This window comes from Chiloscyllium punctatum, chromosome 6 (assembly GCF_047496795.1).
Source record: "Chiloscyllium punctatum isolate Juve2018m chromosome 6, sChiPun1.3, whole genome shotgun sequence".
NCBI lineage: Eukaryota > Metazoa > Chordata > Chondrichthyes > Orectolobiformes > Hemiscylliidae > Chiloscyllium > Chiloscyllium punctatum.
The window spans coordinates 77180255-77204222 of NC_092744.1; the positions used below are offsets into that span (position 1 = coordinate 77180255).

General features: G+C 43.5%; 1 protein-coding gene across 30 annotated transcripts in view; it reads right to left on the reverse strand.

Moving 5' to 3' along the window:
- The window catches only part of kif1aa (kinesin family member 1Aa), a 326170-nt gene that overhangs the window by 298407 nt on the left and 3795 nt on the right, over positions 1-23968 (reverse strand). For all 30 annotated transcript variants that reach the window (XM_072573022.1, XM_072573040.1, XM_072573019.1 and 27 more), the window contains exon 2: positions 5488-5661. In XM_072573022.1, the coding sequence (XP_072429123.1) occupies positions 5488-5593 (106 nt within the window). In that variant the 5' untranslated portion in view covers positions 5594-5661. The remainder of the gene's footprint in view (positions 1-5487; positions 5662-23968) is intronic.

The window sequence follows — 23968 nt, forward strand, 5'->3', positions numbered from 1 at the left end:
CAGTTTTTATTTAGGAGGACAATGTTAGTAGCTAACATTAAATACGTTATTCTGGATTAGTGGTGCTGGAAGAGCACAGCAGTTCTTGGATGCTGCCTGAACTGCTGTGCTCTTCCAGCACCACTAATCCAGAACCTGGTTTCCAGCATCTGCAGTCATTGTTTTTACCTCATTAAATACGTTATAACAAGGCACTTGCATAAGTTCAAGATAATCAGGCAGAGCTACCATGATTATTTCAAAGGGAAATCAACTTTAAATCATGTTCAGTCCTTTGAAGAAGTAACCTTTGCTGTGGATAAAGGGGAAGCAGTGAATTGATTGTACTTGGATTTCAAAAGAAGATTTGATAGAGTTTCACATCAAAGGCAACTGAGGAAAATAAAAGTTCCTGGTGTTAACATCTTGGCATGGGTGGAAGATTGGCTGGCTAACAGGACGCAGAGAGCAGGAATGAATGGGTCTTTTTCAAGCTGCCAGGATGACATGAGTGGTGTGCCACATCGGTCAGTGCTGGAGCTTCAACTCTTTACAATTTATGGAAAAGATTTGGATGAAGGCATCAAAGGTCCAGCAGCTAAATGTGCTAATGACACAAAGGTACGTCGGAAAGTGAGCTGTGAAGAGGACATAAGGAGCCTACAAAGAGATAGAGACAGGGTTAAGTGAGTGTACAAAGATCTTGCAATTGGAGTTCAATGTAGGAAAGTGTGATTTTGTGTATTTTGATAGAAAAAAATGGAAAGAAGCATATCATGTAAATGGCATGTTTGTTTTATTGCAAGGGGAATTTAACACAGGAGTGGGAAGGCTATGCTTTGGTTATATAGGTCTTTGGTGGAACTGGATCTTGAATACTTTTTACAGTGTCACTGTACTTAGAGAAAGATGTGGATGCATTGGAAGCAGTTCAGGGACTTGCCTGGAGCTCACTTTACATGGAAGGATTAGACAGGCTAGGCCTGAATCTTCTGTAGTTTAGAAGACTCAGAGGTTCCATAATTGAAACATATAAGATCCTGAGGGGGTCATAACCAGGTTGATGTGGAAAAGATGTTTTCTCTTGTAGGAGAATCTAGAACTAGGGGGTTATTGTTTAAATATAAGGGGCTGCCCATTTAAGATGGAAATGAGGAAAAACAAAATTCTCTCAGAGGGTAAGAATTCCCTTTCTCAAAAGGCGTTGGATGTAGAATCTTTGTGCTTTTAAGGCAGAGGAGGAAAGTTTTCGATTACCAAGGGAATGAAAGATTAATTGGGAATATGCAAGAATCTATAGTTGAGGATGACATCAGGTCAGTTGTGATTTTATTGAATGGTGGAGCAGGATTGAAGGGCTGAGTGGTCTACATTTGTACCTTTTACTCTTGTAACGTCTGAGGAAAAGTTGTATCCAATCTCAAGCTTTTGCCTGTTTCCTCTCTCCAGGGATGCTTCCAGATTTGTTGCGTTTCTCCAGCATTCCATGTTAGTTACCCTTGTTCATTATTCATATGTTCGCATGTTAATACGTTCAATGCCCTGGTCCTTCTAGATGCTAGGGGTTGCAGATTTGGAAGGTGCAGTTGAAGATGTCTGAGTGTGATACTACTGTGCACCTTGTAGATGGTACACATGACTACCACTGAGCATTGGTAATGAAAGGAGTGAATGTTTAAAGTGCTGGATAAAGTGTTGATCAAGCAGGCCACTTTGCCTTCACTGGTATCTTGTTTTTTGAGTTTTATTGCAGCTGCAATCATATAGGCAAGTGGAGGGTATTCCATAATTCCCTTACTCACTCTCGTGCCACATCCCAGGCCTTGTCATCACATGGGCTACAGTCAGCACAACACTTCATTAATGGTCCCCATTATCAGCTTTTCTCCTCCCTTGGCTTACCATTATCCATCCCTTCATTTGCCTAATTTTCCTTCTCTTACTCTGGGCTCCATTTCTACCTATCTCCCACCTATCTCTACCGATCACTCCCTAATCCACCCAACCTCTGACTTCAGCATACATGCTATCTTTTCCCAGCTACTATCAGCTCTAATGAAGAGTCACTGGACCTGAAATGTTGACTCTGCTTTCTCTCCACAGATGCTGCCGGACTTTCCGAGTTTTTCTACCAATTTCTGTTTTTGCTTCTGACCTCCAGCATCTGGAGCTCTCTGGTTTTATTTTAGATTTCAATAGTGATCCTGAGTTACGCCTTGTACATGGAGAACAGACATTGGATAAGCAGGAGTTTCGAGCTGACAATAGAAGGTCAAGACTTATCCTTATAGCCGCAGTATTGATATAGCTAGTCCAATTCAATTTCTAGTCAGTGGTAAGCCGATGATGTTGTTAGTGGGAGATTCAGCGATGGGAATGCCATTGAATGCAAGGTTAGATTCTCTTCTACTGGAGATGATCACCACTTGTCACCATGTCTAGTGCAGATTGTACATACTTGTCAGCCCCAAACCCGGAAGTTGTCCAGGTTCTCCTATACTTGGACGTAGACTGCCTTAGTATGTGAGGAGTCATGGATGGTACAGAATATTGTGTAATCATCAAGGAACATCTGCACTTCTGACCTTATGATGGTCATTGATAAATTAGCTGAAGTTGGTTACGCCTGGAACATTTCCCTGAGAACCTCGTGCAATAATTTCCTACAGGTGAGATGACTGACTTCCAACAACTGCCACCTTTGTACCACGCATGGCTCCAAGCAATTGGGAGCTTGTTCCCTGATTTCCATTTAAGGATGGTCAGCACGCATTGTCTTTATTTACCAAAGACACAAACTTTGCAGGAAACAGTTAGAAAATATGTGGACTTCAGCAAGTCATTAAAAACTGATTATTAACCAACTCAGTCTGATTGACCTGTCGCAGTCAAAATTTCTGAGCTAAGGTCCACTCAAGACAACTAACACAGGCTGTGATGACACTTCCAGAGTCCACCATTGGCTTCCATCCACATATCCCTAACTTTAGTCAGGTTCTCACATCAGTGCTAATTCCCCACTTCCTTCATTCCAATTATCAATTTATGTTTAATGTGAGTACACATGAAACAGACAGAGCCTCAATATGGTCAGTCTAAAGATGAGTGAAACTGGACTTGAAATGTCAACTCCTTTCCTGTTTTCAAAGAACCTGCCAGACCCGCTGAGTTTCTCCAGCACTTTCTGTTTTAAGTCCAAAATATGGCACCCCGGATTTGCCAAATCGAGAGTCTCATTGGAAATGCAGATCATCGAGTAAAATAAGTTCCTCATGGATACATCTGGCAGCAATGTTGATCTGTAATTTTATAGCAGTAAAGGGAATGAAATCTTCAAGAGATTCTCAATGAATTTCTTTACAGCAGACATCTCAAGCAGACCTAGTCATGTAAATCACACCAGTCAGACAGAGGTATTGAAGACAGAGCAGTTTTAAACTGAGATTGAGTTGTAGGATCAGAGGGTGGCAACAGTTCAATCAGGTCAGTTCGGCCATGCAGGGTCAGGTCACATCACTGCAATGTATTCTGAATAGTTTGCTAAGTCAAGAGTGTGGTGCTGGAAAAGCACAGCATCCGAGGAGCAGGAGTTTCGACATTTCGGGCATAAACCCTTCATCAGGAATGAGGCTTGTGGGCCAAGGGTGCTGAGAGTTAAATGGGAGGGGCATAGGGCTGGTGGGGTGGGGGGGGGGGAATGGTAGCTGGGAATGTGGTAGGTAATTGAAGGTGGGGGTGAAAGTGATAGGTCGGAGAGGAGGGTGGAAATGGATGGATGCGAAGGAAGATGGACAGGTCAAGAGGGTGGTGCCAAGTTGGAGGCTTGGGACTGAGATAAGGTGGGGGGAGGGGAAATGAAGGAACTGGTGAAATCCACATTGCTCCCATATGGCTGCAGGGTACGAAGGCGGAAGATGAGGCTTTCTTCCTCCAGACATTGGGTGGTAAGGGTTTGGCGATGGAGGAGGCCCAGGACCTGCATCTCCTTGGTGGAATGGGAGGGGAAGTTGAAGTGTTCAGCCACGGGGTGGTGGGTTGTTTGGTGTGGGTGTCCCAGACATGTTCTCTGAAACGATCCGCAAGTTGACGTCCTGTCTCCCCATTGTAGAGGAGACCATATCTGGTGCAACAGATACAGTAGATGACGTGTGTGGAAGTACAGGTAAATCTCTGTCAGATGTAGAAGGATCCTTTGGGGCTAATCCCAGCATTAACTGTGAACAGGCTGAATCAGAATCGAAAATGCACTTGGAGCTCAGTTGTAACCACAGAATGATGGAAAGGCATAAGGTCACCTTAACCTGAAGAAGTCTTAAAGTACAGGCTACCAGCAAAAAAATCATTTTACTAGGACATTGCTCCTTTGACTATAATTCCAATTTGTTCCATGCCACACTCAGTGTGATTGTGTGTTTGGCTGACATCTTCCACCCAATGAAACTCAAACTTTCCAATTAATAAACAGAGAACTTGTTTGACTGAAACTTTTCATGCTGAAAACAAATATAAAATGGTCAACTATACTAATTGCTCTGTAGGCCCAGATTGTAACTTCTCAAACCGCCATCTCTATTTTTCACCTTAATGAAACCTCACCACAGTAAAATCAGGGGAGAGTGTCCTCTGTTCAACACAAACTAATTAGCTCCATCTTATCCATTCCTTCCAATTTTCTTCTTCTCCTCTGCTGGAGCTATTAACTATTACTGGGAACATCAGTACAAGTTGCCTCTACCCACACACCACTCTCAAAGCAGAGGTTACTCAATTACCGGCATTTCATTTCTACAGCTAGCATTCACTATCCAGCACCGCCCATCAGGAATCAGTGGAGACTTCTTTGTTCCACAGAGATTTACTGCAGCAACCCTCGCCCACCCCCATAACACTATTCCCATTAATGCTGACATTTAGACAGAAGTGATGCTGATATCTTCTTGGCTGGCATAGCATGGCATCTCGTTAGTTAGCCACTTTGGGACAGTGGCTATCATTTGCTATCATCTCCACGGATTACAGCATCTCACCTCTGGATATGTTCTATTCAAGCTGTTCAGAGATGTTATTACACACATCTGGAGCAGGTCGGTCTTGAACCAAGGCCTCCTGGCTACGAGGTAGCGACACTACCCCTGTGCCACAATGGGGCCCTTTCTCCCCTTTGTATGAACAAAATGACAGTGATTCATTGTAAACACTGGTTAAGGAGTTCCTCCTAACCAATCATGAGGCCCTATCATGATTAATCTAAAAGAGACCACCAGCAGTTGTGGTCAATGAAATATCCACTTCACACTCATGGTAAATCACGGATACACAGAAATATTTTAAAGGACATTGGAGAACACCCTGATGACACCAAATAGCGAACGATGGTGAGTACTCAACCATGCTAAGACGTTATTGCTACCTACATAATCAGCTTTTGTCCTTCGATTGGCTCAGAATCCTCCCAGGCTGTAGCTGGCAGTGCAGACTGAACAGTACAGTGTGGAAGTAAATACTCACTTGTTGTGTTCCCTGACATCTGAATAATGCATTTGCTCTCTCGGCTGATCTCTCTGGAGTTGAAAGGCCGGACTCTCACCGCCACCTTCACTGAGGCACCGGCCATCTTGTTTCCGGGAGGCTCTCCACAGAGAGGCTTAGCTGATCTGTCCTCGTCTTGGTCAGACCACGGCCCTGAGGAGAGGGAGAGAAAGGCAAGAGAGTCAACGGAAAGTAAAGAAGCAGGAAAATTGTGAACAGGGTCAGGGGCAGGAATCATGGGCCCCGGTGTTGATCCTGGACCAGGCCCTAAACCCTGCCCCCAACAATGGCACCACCACCAACACGGGCACAACGCCACCACCCACGCAACCTGAGTACAGCACTCGTACCCCTGACCTGAGCACTTCAGCCACACTCCTGGCACAAGGACAGTAGGCGACAGGCCCAGGTCTGTGGGCCTGGATGTACCTACCCATTGTACCGGGCTCTGCACATGTGGAGATGAGGTACAGGACAGATTGTTGGCACTGGGGCCAATTCTGGTGCCTATCAAAGGTGTTGTAAAGTCAGACAAGGTATCTTAATAAGACCAGGGCCAATATCCTCAGTGAAGCGAGTTCATTAATATGTGGTGGGGGCTTCAAACAAATTTGGCTGCATCAGTTATAACAAGGTTCAGACAGAGCAGTGGAGGGATACAGGATAGCCAGAAGGGACCTGAAGAAAGGGATTAGGAGAGCTAAGAGAGGGCATGAAAAATCCCTGGCGGATAGGATCAAGGATAACCCCAAGGCATTCTATGCGTATGTGAGAAACCTGAGAATGACGAGAACGAGGGTAGGTCCGATCAAGGACAGTGGTGGGAGACTGTGTATTGAGTCGGAAGAGATAGGAGAGGTCTTGAACAAGTACTTCTCTTCAGTATTTACGAACGAGAGGGACCGTATTGTTGAAGAGGAGAGTGTGAAACGGACTGATAAGCTAGAAGAGATACCTGTTAGGAAGGAAGATGTGTTGGACATTTTGAACAACTTGAGGATAGACAAGTCCCCCGGGCCTGACGGGATATATCCTAGGATTATGTGGGAAGCAAGAGAGGAAATTGCAGTACCGTTGGCAATGATCTTCTCGTCTTCACTGGCAACTGGGGTGGTACCAGGGGACTGGAGAGTAGCGAATGTTGTGCCCCTGTTCAAAAAAGGGAATAGGGATAACCCCGGGAATTACAGGCCAGTTAGTCTTACTTCTGTGGTAGGCAAAGTAATGGAAAGGGTACTGAGGGATAGGATTTACGAGTATCTGGAAAGACACTGCTTGATTAGGGACAGCCAGCACGGATTTGTGAAGGGTAGGTCTTGCCTTACAAGTCTTATTGAATTCTTCGAGGAGGTGACCAAGCATGTGGATGAGGGTAGAGCAGTGGATGTAGTGTACATGGATTTTAGTAAGGCATTTGATAAGGTTCCCCATGGTAGGCTTATGCGGAAAGTCAGGAGGCATGGGATAGAGGGAAATTTGGCCAATTGGATAGAAAACTGGCTAACCGGTCGAAGTCAGAGAGTGGTGGTAGATGGTAAATATTCAGCATGGAGTCCAGTTACAAGTGGAGTTCCGCAGGGATCAGTTCTGGGTCCTCTGCTGTTTGTAATTTTTATTAATGACTTAGAGGAGGGAGTCGAAGGGTGGGTCAGTAAATTTGCAGATGATACAAAGATAGGTGGAGTTGTGGACAGTGAGGAGGGCTGTTGTCGGCTGCAGAGGGACTTAGATATGATGCAGAGCTGGGCTGAGGAGTGGCAGATGGAGTTCAACCCTGCCAAGTGTGAGGTTGTCCATTTTGGAAGAACAAATAAGAATGCGGAATACAGGGTTAATGGTAGGGTTCTTGGTCAGGTGGAGGAACAGAGGGATCTTGGGGTCTATGTACATAGATCTTTGAAGGTTGCCACTCAGGTGGATAGAGTTTGTAAGAAGGCCTATGGAGTATTATCGTTCATTAGCAGAGGGATTGAATTCAAGAGTCGTGAGGTGATGTTGCAGCTGTACAGGACTTTGGTTAGGCCACATTTGGAGTACTGTGTGCAGTTCTGGTCGCCTCACTTTAGGAAAGATGTGGAAGCTTTGGAGAGGGTGCAGAGAAGATTTACCAGGATGTTGCCTGGAATGGAGAGTAGGTCATACGAGGATAGGTTGAGAGTTCTCGGCCTTTTCTCGTTGGAACGGCGAAGGATGAGGGGTGACTTGATAGAGGTTTATAAGATGATCAGAGGAATAGATAGAGTAGACAGTCAGAAACTTTTTCCCCGGGTACAACAGAGTGTTACAAGGGGACATAAATTTAAGGTGAAGGGTGGAAGGTATAGGGGAGATGTCAGGGGTGGGTTCTTTACCCAGAGAGTGGTGGGGGCATGGAATGCGCTGCCCGAGGGAGTGGTAGAGTCAGATTCATTGGCGACCTTTAAGTGGCATTTGGATAGGTACATGGATGGGTGCTTAATCTAGGATAGAAGTTCGGCACAACATCGTGGGCCGAAGGGCCTGTTCTGTGCTGTATTGTTCTATGTTCTATGTTCTATGTTCTATTCAAGGCTATGGGCCAAATGCTGATAAATGGGATTAAGTTAAATGTCAGGTGTTTGTCACGTGTCAATGCAGACTTGATGGGCTGAAGGGCTTCATCTGCATTGCATGATTCTATGATTTGATTCTATGATTCAGTTGGGTGTGCCAATGACATCGCATTGGAGAGGAAGAACCAGCAGCATAGAAAATTAGGAGGAACACGAAGTAATAGGAGAAAGAATGGTGCACAAAGACCAAGGAATTAGACAGAGACATGTGACAAACCTGGCAGGCATGGTGTTGGAATATACGCATACTAATGTTACGAGGAATAGTCAACAGGTGTAAGTTGTTATATCGAGTCATGATCACATGGATAAACAGAGATTTAAACATATGGAAAGGTAGGAGCAAATCTAGAGGGATAAGGCACAAAACAAAGGAAGCTGTTTCCATTATTAATCATAGAATCCCTACAGTATGGAAGCACACCATTTGGCCCATCAAGTCCGCACCACCCCTCCAAACATCATCCCACCCAGACCCATCCCCATAACCCTGCATTTCCCACAGCTTTGACAAAGGGTCAGTTAGACTCGAAACGTCAGCTCTTTTCTCTCCTTACAGATGCTGCCAGACCTGCTGAGATTTTCCAGCATTTTCTCTTTTGGTTTCAGATTCCAGCATCCGCAGTAATTTGCTTTTACCCAGTATTTAACCCACTACCACCTCTCTTCCAGGAATGCCTACCCTGAAGAAATACTGCTCTTCTTCCCAACAGGATTTTTGTTTGTCTCTCTCCCCCCATCCACCTTCACTGTTTTCCTTTTCTCTCTCAGTGTTAGACAAGGTATTTACTAAAACTCGCTTCCACAGTCATATTTCCTTCCTCAGTGACTGTCTTCGCCTCCGACTTACTCCACGTGGATTTCAACTCAAATTTCACCCCCCATTCAGCCTCCACGATTACAGGTACTTGCACGATATACAACATTTTTCCAACTGTTATTCTCGCCGCATCCTAAAAGCCACACTCAGGGCCATGCGCTGTCACATAAAAGCACTGGACAACTCTCTCCAGCAGCACCGACTTACTCTCTCTCAAAGCTGTCCTGGTCCACAGTTTCATTTCATCCTTCGTATTATTCAACACCTTAACTCCAAACAGCTTTGACAAAGGGTCAGTTAGACTCGAAACGTCAGCTCTTTTCTCTCCTTAGAGATGCTGCCAGACCTGCTGAGATTTTCAGCATTTTCTCTTTTGGTTTCAGATTCCAGCATCCGCAGTAATTTGCCATTTCCCATGGCCAATCCACCTAACCTGTATACCTTTGGATGATGGGACGTAACTCACACAGACACAGGGAGAATGTACAAACTCCATACAAAGAGTCACCCAAGGGTGGGATCAAACCCAGGTCCCTGGTGCAGTGAGGCAGCAGTGCTAACCACTGAGCCACCGTGCCACAAAGACAATATTAAGGTTTGATTGAAGGACTGTTCACCAGAGCATTCAAAAGTAGAATTTATTTGATTAAAGTGAAAGAACATTAAAGGGGTTGACAAAGTGCTGACTATTTACTACAGATCCCAAATATTGAATAGATAAAAAGGCAAATGTGAAGGAAAATATAAGAGAAATTTAATAGTACAGCAGTAATAATATCAATTATCCTAACTTAGTATGAGGAGAAAAACATTGTAGGGCAAGGAGGATGAAGAGCTCCTCAAATGAGTCGAACACAGCTTTCCGAACCAGCATGCTTCTGGTCCACTGAGGAAAAATACATCAGTTTTGAGAAATGAAGTGTGGCAAATGGAATATGCTTCACTGAGGGGAAAGTCTGGGAAATACTGATTGTAACATAATCAAGTTTAAAGTACATCTCAAAAGGAATACAGAATAAAATAGAAAACCTGTTAAAATCCAGAATGTACAGTGGGATGGGTAAAATAGTGCAAAAAGAAAATCTGAAAGAAAGATTAATGGATAACATAAAATGGAATCCAAATATTCTTTTTTTTCTGAAAAAAGGATGGTTAAATAAATAGTAGGGCTCATTGGGAACAGAATAGAAAGTATTTATATAGCGGCAGAAGGCATGACTGAATACCAAATGATTACAATATTTTGCACAAACGAAAATGGTAAATGTGAATATTGCAGTAAAGGATGGGGTAATAGAGAAATTAGATAGGACAAAAATAAATAGGACATAAGTGCTAAATAGGTTGGCATCACTCAAGGTCGGTTTGTTACACAAGTCTGGATTGAATTCATCTGAGGCTGCTGAAGGACACAAGTGTCTCTGAATACAAACTTCCAATCTTCCTTGGATGTGGGAGTGGTGCCGGATGTTTGGAGCGATGCAAACATCTCACCCCTATTCAAAACAGAGGAGAAGGATAGATGAGGTATGCTGCTTCGTGCTTATGTTAACTGACAGCAATCCAGATGAATGATTCAGAGAGAAAAGGTATAACAAAGAATTTGAATCCAGTTAATGTATAAAGGTAGAAAAAAAAAGAATTGTATCAGTAATGGTGAACAGGAAATTAAAATTGATTAAAAATGAAAAATAATGTAAAATTATTTTATGTTATTATTCATTTATTCACGCATGTACAAAGATTAGAGAAGCTAGGATTGTTCTCCTTAAATCAGCAGAGAATTAAGGGAAACCTTAATGGAGTATTCAAAATTATGTGAGCCTTTTTGATCAAGCAATTAAAAAGATAATGTTTCTTGTGGCAAGTAGGACAATAACCAGAGGTCTTAGATTGAAAATAATTAGGAGGAAAATGACAACAAGAATGGAGGGAAATATTTTAATGCCAAGAGTTACTAAGATCTGTAATGCACTACCAAAAAGAGTTGAGGGAGCACATATCACACCAATTTCAAAATTAAAATTAAATTAATTCAATTTTAAAAAATTAAAAATGCAACTTGATTGATGGAAAAAACCCATCAGGTTCCATTAAGGAGGGAAATCTGCTATCTCTACCTACTCTGGTCGAGCCATTACTCCAGACTTTCAGCAATATGGTTAACTCTCATTGACCTTGGAAATGGCCTTGCAAGTAACTTGGTTGTATCAAAACCACAATCAGGACAATTCACAAGAGGTAATGAATAATGATCACACCAGCAGGATCCACAAATAAAAACAAAATCCTAGCAACTACAAGCCAGTCACTTTTATCATAATGCTGGGAAAACTACCAGGATGCCGTTGGCAAGGACAAAATTGATCCTCACCTCGAGAAACCCAGCAGGGATTCATGAAAAGATTTACATGTGACAAATTTAGGTCTTTAATGATGGTAGTGCAGTCGATGTAAATATGGAATATGAAAGGCATCAAATAGGATGCTGACTTATGGAGTAATTTGGAAAACTGCAGAGTTTTAAAAAAATGGTCGTAATGTAAGCAAGTCATTCTGTAAGTGACAGGAGGCAGATAGTACTGGTGAATGGATCTATTTTGCTGACTGGAGAGAAGTATGCAGCAGGACCTGCAGGAATCAGTTCAGAGGCCAATGGTCTTTTTGATAAATATTAATGGCGCGGAGTTGGGTATGGATGACGTAATTTCAAGGTTTGCAAATGCCGTAAAATTCAGTGATGTATTGAGCAATAAGAAGGACAATAACAGATTTCAGGGAGCCATAGGTGTGGTGAAACAGGCAAGCACATGGTAGATGAGGTGATGCACAAGAGTGAGGAGCAACACCGTAATGCAGAGTGATCTAAATGGTGCTATCTTCAGATGGGAGCAGAAGAAGAGGCACACATTCACAAATCTCTAGAGGTGACCTGGACATGGGAAGATAGTTAAGAAAGCCAATGTGTAGTTTTCTAAGAGCCCTCAGCAACAGCAGTGAATATACAATTCCTGTTTAAGGAAGAACATAAGAGCCTTAGAGAGGGTAGAGAGAGAGGTTACCAGAATGAGAACAGGGATAAAGGACCTCATTTATGTACAGGCATTAGAGAAGCTAGGCTTGTTTCTCCCTCAATCAGCAGCGGATTAAGGGAAACCTTAATGGAGTATCCAAAATTATGTGAGTCTCTTTGATCCCGCAATTAAAGAGATAATGTTTCTTCTGGCAAGTATGGTAATAACCAGAGGTCTTGATTGGAAATAATTAGCAAGAGAGCAACAAAAATGGGGGAGAAACATTTTAATGCCAAAAGCTATTAAGATCTGGAATGCACTATCTGAAAGGGTTGAGGTTGCAAATACTACACCAATTTCAAAAGACATTTGGAATTTTATTTGACGTGGAATAATTTGCAGCATTATGGTAAGAAATGTGGGTTGTGGAACGATTTAGATAGTTTTTTTGAAAACTGATACAGTCACAATAGGCTGTGACATAATCAGATGTCCGAATGTTCCAGCAGAACGAGATGGGTTACTGCCCTACAAGATGGTCAGGCAGTACAATGGGTCAAACACTCCCCTTTCATACTCTGGGATTGACTGGGTCAGTGGGTCAGATACTGTCCTTTCACACTCTGGGATTGACTGGGTCAGTGGGTCAGACACTGTCCTTTCACACTCTGGGACTGACTGGGACAGTGGGTCAAACACTGTCCTTTCATACTCTGGGACTGACTGGGACAGTGGGTCAGACACTGTCCTTTCATTCTCTGGGACTGGCTGGGACAGTGGGTCAAACACTGTCCTTTCATACTCTGGGACAGTGGGTCAGACACTGTCCTTTCACACTCTGGGACTGACTGGGACAGTGAGTCAGACACTGTCCTTTCACACTCTGGGACTGACTGGGACAGTGGGTTAGACACTGTCCTTTCACACTCTGGGATTGGCTTCAGTGACCATCTACTGCTTCACTCAATCATCATAATGAGGCTGAACACATTTATTCTTCCATCACTGTTACGTTAAACAGTTATCTGTCTCAAACTCTATGAGTGTATGTTGATTCATCTCTCATTTTACCTTGATCTTCCTCCTGTTCTGACAGTGCTGACTCATGCTTGCTGACAGCATCATCAAGCACCTTGACTGGGAGACTTAGAATTGAATACCGGTTGGCTGTTTTACAATGGGAAGCTTCACAGCTGAGCTTACAAGGTAAGACATAGACCGTTCTTCATCTGTAATATCCCATTCTCCTTTTGACTACAGTGTCGCAGATCTCGATCATGAGTTTCTCCAACATGGTGAAAATGGCAAATAAGTCTGAAAGTTGCAAGTTTTGCCCCGAACACGGCACTTCCTGTTTTGGTGGATAAAGGAATTCTGTTGTGTCAAGATCTATGTAAGTGTGGCTCAGAGAGGGAGCCGGCCATTTATATCATCAGTTGCCTCCACCACTGTGTGATTTTAGGAGGCCAGGAGGGTGTAACCCAAAATGTACAGAGTACATCTTCAGCTGTTTCATCAATGACCTTCCCTCCGTCCATAAGGTCAGAAGTGGGGATGTTCACCCATGATTGCACAATGATCAGCACCATTCATGACTCCTCAGACACTGAAGCAGTCTGTGTCTAAGTGCAACAGGATCTTGACAACATCCAGGCTTGGGCTGACAAGTGGCAAGTAACATTCATGCCACACAAATGCCAGGCAATGACCATCTCCAACAAGAGACAATCTAATCATCTCCCTATGGCATTCTATGGTGTTACCATCACTGAATCACCCACTATCAACATTATGGGGTTAGCAGTAGTCAGAAACTCACCATATAAATACAGTGGCTACAAGACCAGGTCAGATGCTAGAAACACCGCAGCAAGTAACTCACTTCCTAACTCCCCAAATTTTGTCCATCATCGACAAGGTACAAGTCAGGAGCATGATGGAATACTCCCCAGTTGCCTAGATAGATATGGCTCCAACAACAGTCAAGAAGCTTGATACCATCCAGAACAAAGCAGCCCACATGGTTGGCATCACCTCCACAAACACCACTCCCTGCACCACCGAAGCTCAGTAGCAGCAGTGCGAACCATCGACAAAATGCACCGCAGAAATTCATCAAAGATCCTCAGACAGCACATTTCAAACCCATGGCCACTTCCATCTAGAAGGACAAGGACAGCAGATAAGTGGGATAGTCACCACCTGCAGGTTCCTCTCCAAGCCACTCACCAAGCTGATTTGGAAATGTATCACCATCCCTTCATTGTTGCTGCGTCAAAATCCTGGAATTGCCTCCCTTAGGGCATTGTGGGGCAACCTACAGTACATGCTCTGCAACGGTTCAAGATAGCTGCTCATCACCACCTTCTCAAAGGCAACTTGGAATGGGTAATAAATGCTGGTCCAGCTAGTGACGCCCATGTCCCATGAGTGAAAAAAAAAATAAAAATAAATAAAAGACCTAGTGGGAGCACCAGCAGGCTGAGCCCCTGTCTCTCCCAGCCACTGAGAACCATATCGCTGGTGGATTTATGTGCAGAAGCTCTCTAGAAACAGCTACTACTCCTTACAGGGGAGATCTCCAGCATGGGGTGAACATGTCACAAACGTCTACCAGGTCCTGGTAGAAGACAGGCAACTCCCTAAAGAGTTATGGAGAGTAGAACAGGAGTTGCATGTGATAATCCAGGATGTGCACAGGGTGGAAGAATTACATCACTGAGGCACAGCATCTCGAGCTGGTTCGATGTTAAGGTATTGCTGCAGTATCTGAAGGTGAAATATTGACCAGCTGGATGCGAAGGCACACTAGTGGCTGACTGCCTTCACTTAGCAGGAGACTCGGTATCAGCCTCGACACAGCGTTGTCTCTCATCCCAGAGAAAGAGTCTGACTATCCTCTGAATCATGGCAGCAAGCAAAGTGGTCATTTGGTACCACCACAACATGGTAACCATTGGTTGGACTATGACCAAGATTTGACTCCTCAAGGAGAATGCTCGGATTGCTCCTGTCCAGAGGCCTAGGTGAGTGGCACCTTTGCTCTTGTCAGTTTGCCAAAGCCCTGACTTCTAATCTAACATTCAAGTATCCGTTCTTAAAATCCGCATTCACAGAGCCGGGAATTCTCCTGACTCTGCATCTGACTACTTTTCAAAATCACTCATCAATGGTAAAATCTTTTACAGACGATCCCTCTGCTAAATGATAAAACTGCAAATATTTTGATCTCATACGTCCTCCACACCTCAGCTTACATATTGAATCCACCAAACTTCCCTTGTGTCATGGGAAATTAGCTGCAAGTGAAGAGTGAGGAACTCAACTGCCCAACCTCAGATCACTTGAGCTCCATCAGTCATTGGTGCTGTGTGTGGCCATTGTTTCAGTGAAGATCACTGAGGTGACAAAGAAATACACTTCCCGAAAACAAAAACTGGGAAGATACAGTGAGGCTGTTTTTGCCCCTCAGGTTTATTAATAACTTGCACATTGCAGTGCTCCATCCATCAAACAGGGTATCGTGACTGCCAGGACCCTTGGGTCTGACTGGAAGGCGTACGAAGGTTAGATGCAGCAAATAAATGGTCAGACTGCCCTGTTTGGCTTCTCACTGTTTTCTACTGAAATTCCAAAATGGATGCTCAGATTTCTGCAATTGGAAATGGTCCACAGGCAGATCAAAATGTGACGATTGTCAACATTCCCTTTCCTGCAAATAATGTTTGGTCACGGAGGTTGGTCTGGCTCACATACTCCTGGAGGTTTTCTCAATCGGCCTACTCCTCCACCTTATACCTACTTAGGATGCTTTGAATCCCTACTCTGTGGAAACAGGCTATTTGGCCCAACAAGTCCACACTGATCCTCTGGAGGTAACCCACCCAGACCCATTCTCCTACTACTCTACATTTACGCCTAACTAATGCACCTAACCTGCACATCCCTGAACACTATGGGCAATTTAGCATGACCAATTCACCTAACCTGCACATCTTACGAAGGAGACCGGAGCACCTGGAGGAAACCCATGCAGACATGGGGCAAGTGCGCTAACTCCACACAGACAGTCGCCCAAGGCTGGAATTGCACCCAGGTACCTGTTCTGCCACCATGAGTCATTTGATGCATCCATTCTCTCAGTCTTTCCACATTAAATAGAAAACAACAATTTATCAGTGACTGATTGGGCAATTTTATCGCTGAAAAAGCCTTTTATCCGATTTCTAATCTTTTAAAATGAAGGCACTGAAATGTTCAAAGAGAGTGAATGAAAAACGCTTGAACATTTTTTTAATATCCCTTTTTTGTTGCTCTGTTCATTTTGGTAGCATCCCGTATGTTCATCTTCAGTTTCTGGATACAGCAGAATTAGAATGCTCATCCCAATCCATTGCCAGCATCCTGCTTTCATTCCGCTGCCAGTATCATGCACCTATCTCTTGCCAGTACTCTGTTCTCATTCCCCTCCCAGACTACTGCCCCTAGGCCTTTGGCAGTATACTGTTCACATTCCCCTGCCATTACTTTGCCTCAATGCACTTGCTCCAATGGTAGTACCCTACTCTCACTCCCCACCCAGGAACATTGCTCCCAGACTCCTGCGTTGCTCTCATTCAAACCCCTGCCATTGCCTGCTCTCATTCCCCAGTCAAGGACCCTGCCCCTGAGCTGCTGCTCAAATCTAATCCCTGGTTCTTGATTTGTTTCTCGCAAACAAGCCAGAGCTAAGCCTGAACAAAATGGAATGGCGGCTCCTCTCACACACGGCTTGCCCTCTCCCCAGCAACAATTGGAGATGTCATGGTGATGTTTGCACAACAGTATATCTCACCTTCCTGTGATAGATTGCAGAACCTTCCAGTATAAAGGTGCTATGACTGCTTATACCAGACAAAACAGGTTTTGTTCTTTACTTTTTAAGCATTGGAAAAAGCAACATGTTCTACAATTTTCCTTTACTGTTATGGTTTTCCAATGTGGATAGAATAATGACCAATGATTTCGAGGACTACTTTGTGAATAGATTATTAGACTCCCTACAGTCTGGAAACAGGCCATTTAGCCCAAGTCCACACCCACCCTCCGAAGAGAAACCTACCCAGACCCAACTCCTCTGACTAATATACCGAACACGAAGGGCAATGTAGCATGGCCAATCCACCTAACCTGCACACCTTTGGATTGTGGGAGGAAACCAGAGCACCCAGAGGAAACCCACACAAACACGGGGAGAATGTGCAAAGTCCACACAGACAGTCGCCCAAGGCTGGAATCAAACCCAGGTCCCTGGCGCTGTGAGGCAGCAGGGCTAACCACTGAGCCACCATGCCACTCCACATACATGACACATCCAAGAAAATACAGGATTTTCATGAATGAGAAAGGAAGTTCTACTCACCTGATAGACAATTCGGCATCACCAATTAATTCAGCCTTAGCCTCTTGCCTCCTCTCTATCATCAACTTCAAGGTTATTCTTCCCTTTTGGTTAATTCATACCTGTCTCAACAACTCACCTGTAACAGTTTCTCCTCCCATATATACAAAGCCACGTCTTGTATTCTTCAGAATTCTACTCTCCATCCTCAATTTCTCATTTACCGGTTGCTCCAAGGCAACATATTCACAGGTTTAATGTTTTTCAGCAATGCTTGGCATAAACTTTCTAACCTCCTCCACTGATACAAAGACAACTTTCCCAACTGCCAGTTCAATGATCAAACTTCAACAAAACAAAGCCTCTGCCAGATTGGCATTGGTATAGCCAACGTCATCTTCAATGGGTTCCTATTGGCATCACTGAGAATTCAACTTCAACACTGGCCAACACTCAAATGCTGCCAGGTCAGGGCTCCATGCTCCAGCCCAACCTGGGCATTCCAGTGTATCTAGTCTATCATCCAGATTGCTTTTCTTAATCTTGTTGCCGGCTTACTTCCCCACCACTGAGAAATTTGGCACGGGCATTTGTCATATCTTGCTTCCATCCTCTTTCACTCTGCTGGCTGGTCTCCTCTTTCCTAATCCTAACCCTAACTCTGACCCTGACCCTAACTCTAAACCTTACCGTATCACAGTTGCACATTTGAGGGAGGTGGCTCAGTGGTTAGCACTGCTGCCTCACAGTGCTAGGGACCCGGGTTCCAATCCACCCTTGCATGGTTGTGTGGAGTTTGCACACTCTCCCCATGTCTGCATGGGTTTCCTCCGGGTGCTCCAGATTCCTCCCACAGTCAAAAGATGTGCAGGTTAGGTGGATTGGCCAGGCTAAATTGCCCCATCGTCTCCAGGGATGTGCAGGCCAGGTAGACTAGCCGTGGGAAATGCAGAATTACAGACATAGGGTGGGATGCTCTCCAGAAGGTTGCTGTGGACTTGATGTACTGAATAGCCTGTTTCCACCCTTTAGGGATTCTATAAACCTGTTCACAAAATCATAATACCTGCCCATAATCTATTACTGATGATTAGCTCTGTTACAGCTTAGGACCCTGTCCTTTCACAAGCACTTCCCTCATTTTCTCCACTCTTCCTCACTCCCCACATTATCTGTTTTCTTTAACTTTGTCTATCTTGTTAGCTGAGTGCTGCTTTCCCCCCATTTACAGCAGAAGCACTATAGAACTGTGAGAAGACTAAGAGTGATTCAATATTTGATGCAATTCACTAAGACCTATTACAGACCATCTGCAAAAGTAGAAATTAATTAGCCATCATGAAATTACCCATTCCAGGGAGAGAGAGACAAAGTATGGCCACGGGGAGTAACCATTTTAGGTGCATCTGCCCATGACAGTACTGGTAGAAGTGAGTCCTTTAAAAAATCACAGGTTCAAACCGGTGGCATTCACCATCGTGTTGTGTGGCACTAAGGCCACGCTAAATGAGACAGATACAGATTGAAAATGAGAGATCTATGAAACACTGTGGGTACATCAGCAAAATTGTTTCCATCAGAAAATGACAAAGGCCAGGAAGTTATTCCAGCATCCAGAACCAGAGCTTATACTCTAGGAAACAGGGTAGACCATTGAGGACTGAGATGAAGAGAAATGTCTTCACCCAGAGAGTGGGGAGCCTGTGGACTTCTCTGCCATCGAAAGAAGTTGAGGCCAAACCATTGAATGCTTTCTAGAAGGCGTTAGATGTAATTCTTAGGAAGTCAATGGGTATGAGGCAAAAGCAGATGCCGACTGGGATTATTAGCCATGCTCATGTTAAATGGTGAGCAGATTCAAGGGGGCTGCATGGCCTTCTCCTGCTCCTATTTTTTTAGGTTTCTTTAAAAATATTTAAATTCAGCCTGACTTAGAGTAATTCTGGACACCACACTTTGGGAACAACTTGAAGGCTTTGGAAGGAGGGGACAGAAAAGATTTCCTTGAATAATTCCAGGGATAAGAGAACTACAGTTGCTGGGATATACTACAGAAACTAAAACTAAAGGAGATTTGAATTAGTAAAGAGAAATAATGTTAAAAGATTGAGAAGCCAATAACCACAGGATACAGATTTAAAGTGATGGACAGACAAACCAGAGATGGCATGAAGTAAAATGTTATATCCACCTGTTGGGATTTGGAACGCACTACCTCACAGACTGATTGATATGGAGTCATCAGAAACATTCAAAAGTAAAACTTCATGAACGACCGAAGAAGAAAAAAAAAGGAATGTTGGGAGAGAAAGCAGATTGCTCTCTGAAAGTGCCAGCGCCGACTCCATAGATCAAAGCGCCTCCTTTTATATTGTACTATGATTCGATGAAAAAAAAGATATTTTTGTTGTTGGAGGACTTCCATTTCAGGGCAGGACCACGTCCTTCAGCTGCTTCATTCGTAACCTTCCCTTCATCATAAGGTCAGAAGTAGCAACATTCCAGATTGTTGCAGAGTGTTCAGTTACATTTATAATTCCTCAGACAACTCTTGTCTATATGCAGCAAGCCCTGGACAGCAAGAACTTTGGACCAATAGTGGCAAGAAATATTCATACCATATTGGCAATGACCAAAAGAGGGTCTAACTGTCTCTCCTGAACATTCAGTACCATTGCAATTACCAATACCCTCACAATCATACAGGAGTTACCATTGACCTGAAACCTAACTGTGCCAGCCATTTAACTATGGTGGCTACAAGAGCAGGTCAGCAGTTACATGGCAACTGACTCGCCTCTTGACTTCTCAAAGTCTCCAAGGCACAAACCAGGAATATCCTTGGCTAGACGCATGGACCTCCAGCAACACTTAAGAAGGTCCAAGTCTACATCATTCAAGCCAAAGCTTCCCAATTAGTCAACTCCCCATGTCCTACTTGAAACATTCATTTCCCCTCTGACTGTGGCTACAATGTCTGTCATTTACAACATTCACAAGTCTGCTTTGACATCAAGCAAAGGTTGATGAAAGCATTTTTCTACCAGCATCTCAAAAAGTACTGAGCGAGTTGGAGACACTCTTGAGTGAAACGGTGGCTCAGTGGTTAGCATTGCTGCCTCACAGCACCATGGTCCCAGGTTCGACTCCAGCCTCGGGTGACTGCCTGTGTAGAGTTTGCACATTCTCCCCATGTCTGCATGGGTTTCCTCCAGGTGTTCTGGTTTCCTCCCACAGTCCAAAGATGTGCAGCTCAGGTGGATTGGCCATGCTCAATTGCCCATAGTGTTAGGTGCATTACTTAGAGGGAAATGGGTCTGGGTGGGTCCCTCTTCGGAGGGTTGATATGGACTTGTTGGGCCAAAGGGCCTGTTTCCACACTGTAGGGAACCTAATCTAATCTTGAACAAATACATTAAAAAGTGAGTGCCGTAGTAGTGATTATCAGCCATTACACGTGGCATGGCAGTAGTGACAATTACCCACTGTGCAAAGAAAGAGGAAATAGTGAGGATCACTAATACTAAAGATTAGTGAAAGTTATCAACTAAGAGAGAGGGGGAAAGAGAGAGGGAGGCAACGCTGAGGATTACTTATTACAACAGAAAAATACCATCAAAGGTAACAGAAAACTGCCATAGGATTCATAAAGAATCTCTGGAATGGAAGATGAGTATAACTGTGACAAAAATAGCAATAGCTTTTAAGACATGCCAGAAATCAAAAGGCCATAGCAGCAGCTGTGTAGGGATACCACTGGATAATGCAATCAAGCTTCTAACAATTTTTCAGGTTATGGCAGAGCTAGCAAATAGCTATGTTGTCTCAGTCAATGCTCCTATGGATGATGCTTCTGATCCAGGTTGAGGTAGGGTAGGATATTCAACATGAGCGGCATTAAACAGCACAGAATAGCATCAGTAGTATAAGCGTAGTTAACAACATCATTTGGATAAGTTAGTAAAGCTCAAAATTACTAGAGTTCCAGGTCCAGATAACAACAATCCTTGAATGATTAAAGAAATGGAACAAATGTTTTGTGAAATTCCTACCCATATCATAAATAGCTCCAGTATAGTCAGAGATGATTCCCTAGACTGACAACACTCTCACGTAATCTCTATCTTCAAAAAACGGTAATAAATCAGTGACAGATAATTACAGGCCTATCAGCCTGAGATCCATTATTGGGACTATGCTCGAAGGAATCCTGAGAGATGCTATTTGTGATCTCCCTTGGGAGGGAAGGGGCCATGAGAATGTCAGAATTCAGCAATTTCATAAATTTATTGAAGATGTCATAATGGCAATGGATACGTAGAATATGTTATATCATGTCAACTTAAACCTTCAGAAAACGCCTGCTAGTGCACCTCACTCCAGATTATTTCACAGAGAGAACTTTGCAGTTTCAGTATGAATTCAAAATGCTGGATTAGAAATTATCTCCGATTTCTCAGACAGTAAATTTTAATCCAGGGATGTTCATGAGTTGTGTCCCCCAGGAATACATCCTGTATCTCTCACTTTTCATGGTATGTATTAATGAGCTGGACAGTGGTGTTGGAGCTCTGAGTTGTTGGTGAAATTAAGTTTGGGGATAAAAAGATTTAGAGACATGTTAGGAAAGATGCCGTGAAACTTGAAAAGGTTTAGAAAAGATTTACAAGGATGTTGCCAGAATTAGAAGGTTTGAGCTATCGAGAGAGGATGAACAGGCTGGGGCTATTTTCCCTGGAGTGTCGGAGGCTGAGAGGTGACCTTATAGAGGATAATAAAATCATGAGGGACATTGGTAGGGTGAATAGCCAAGATCTTTTTTTCCCAGGTCTTTATGGGGAGTCCAAAACTAGAGGGCACAGGTTTAAGGTGAGGGGGAAAGATATGAAAGGGACTTGAGCAGCAACATTTTTACATAGATGGTGGTGCGTGTATGGAGTGAGCTGCCAGAGGTGGTGGTGGAGCCTGGCACAATAATAACATTTAAAAGGCATTTGGGTGGCTTAGAGGGATATGGGTCAACTGCTGGCAAATGGGACTTGAGGATATCTGTTGAGGATATCCTGTCAGTATGGACAAGTTGGACCAAAGGGTCTGTTTCTTTGCTGCACATCTCTATGACTCTATGAATGATTCCCAGCTAAAGACTACACAGATAGGCCTAGAGCCGTAGATCTATTTTGGCTGTGATCAAGTTCCCTTTTAGAGATGGAAACACTTATTCACGATGCTGTAGCAATCGAGGTGTGTGGGCAGGATGGATCGGATCTTTCTTCCTCCGCTCCATCAATTGCATATGTGTATATTTCACATAGAGAGGCAGCAGTGAAGATTATCCATTGCACATAGAAACACTGCAGTGAGGACTGCCTGTTACACAAAAACAGAAGCAGAAATTAGAAACGCAGCTAGGGATGGGCAATAAACCCAGCTTTGTCAGTTAGAACCACATCCCAAGATCATATATTTTAACTAACAGGATTTCTAATGCTAACTAACACAGGGCCAACATTAGTGGCATACATCCCAGGATGCATTTTCCTTTTTATTAACCTAGTGGATTACAAAGCATTGCATTGTATTTAAAATACAGAAACAGACCATTCAGCCCAACAGATCTATGCCAGTGTTTCTTTCTCCACCTTTATTCCTCTTTCCTTCTGCCCCTTTCTCCTTCAGTAAACTTGCCCCTAATATTAGTCACCTTCACAACTCCCTATGATAATGAGAGCCCCTCTCTAGATAAAGACATTTCTCCTGAATTTCTATGTTGGGTTTATTAGTAATAATCTTCTGTTTATTGTCTGTGGTTCCAGTCCAGCCCACAAGTGAAAAGATCTCTATGATTTCTCTATAAAACTTTTTCCTATACCCTCCATCAAGACACCCATAGGTCTTTCATTTTCTAGAGAAAAGATTACCAGCTTGTTTGACATTTCCTAAACAATAACAATCTCCCAGTCCTGGCATCATTCTTATAACTTTTATTGAAAATTTCTTCCAGTGTCTCTATTACTCTCTATGTCACATGAAGCTAACTGTTCACAATACTCTAATATGCTTCTGTAATAACCACAGCTCCATATAAGTTGAACATAACTTCACAGATTTTCAATTCTATCGTTCTAGAAATAAACTCTGGTACTTGGTCATTATAACAATCTTATAAATTTGTCTCACTGCTTTAAATGATATATGTATCTCCATCCCCAGATTTCAGTGTTCCTCTAATTTGTTTAAAGCTATTTTCTTGGTTCATGGTAGGATGTACCAACTCTGATTCTTTCTGCACAATGCAATACTGAACCCATAGAAAGCAGGCAAGGTCCTGGTATGTTCTATTCCCAGGCTATGCTGACTACACTGAGTGGAGGTGGATGTAGGATGCTATATTTGGCCTCAGTCCAGATGTGGGCATCACTGGCAAGGCACTAGTTACCCTTGAACAGAATGTCTTGCTTGGCATCACAGAGGGTAGTTAAGAGCCAAGCACATGACTGTGGGTCTGGAGCCACATGTAGACCTGAACAGGTAAGGACAGCAGATTTCCATCCCAAAAAATGAGTATTTACAATAATTAATGACAGTTGGCTTGGTCATCACTACTGGTCTTCTTTTCTCTTCTCATGTCTAGAGGCAGATAAGGCAGAAAAAG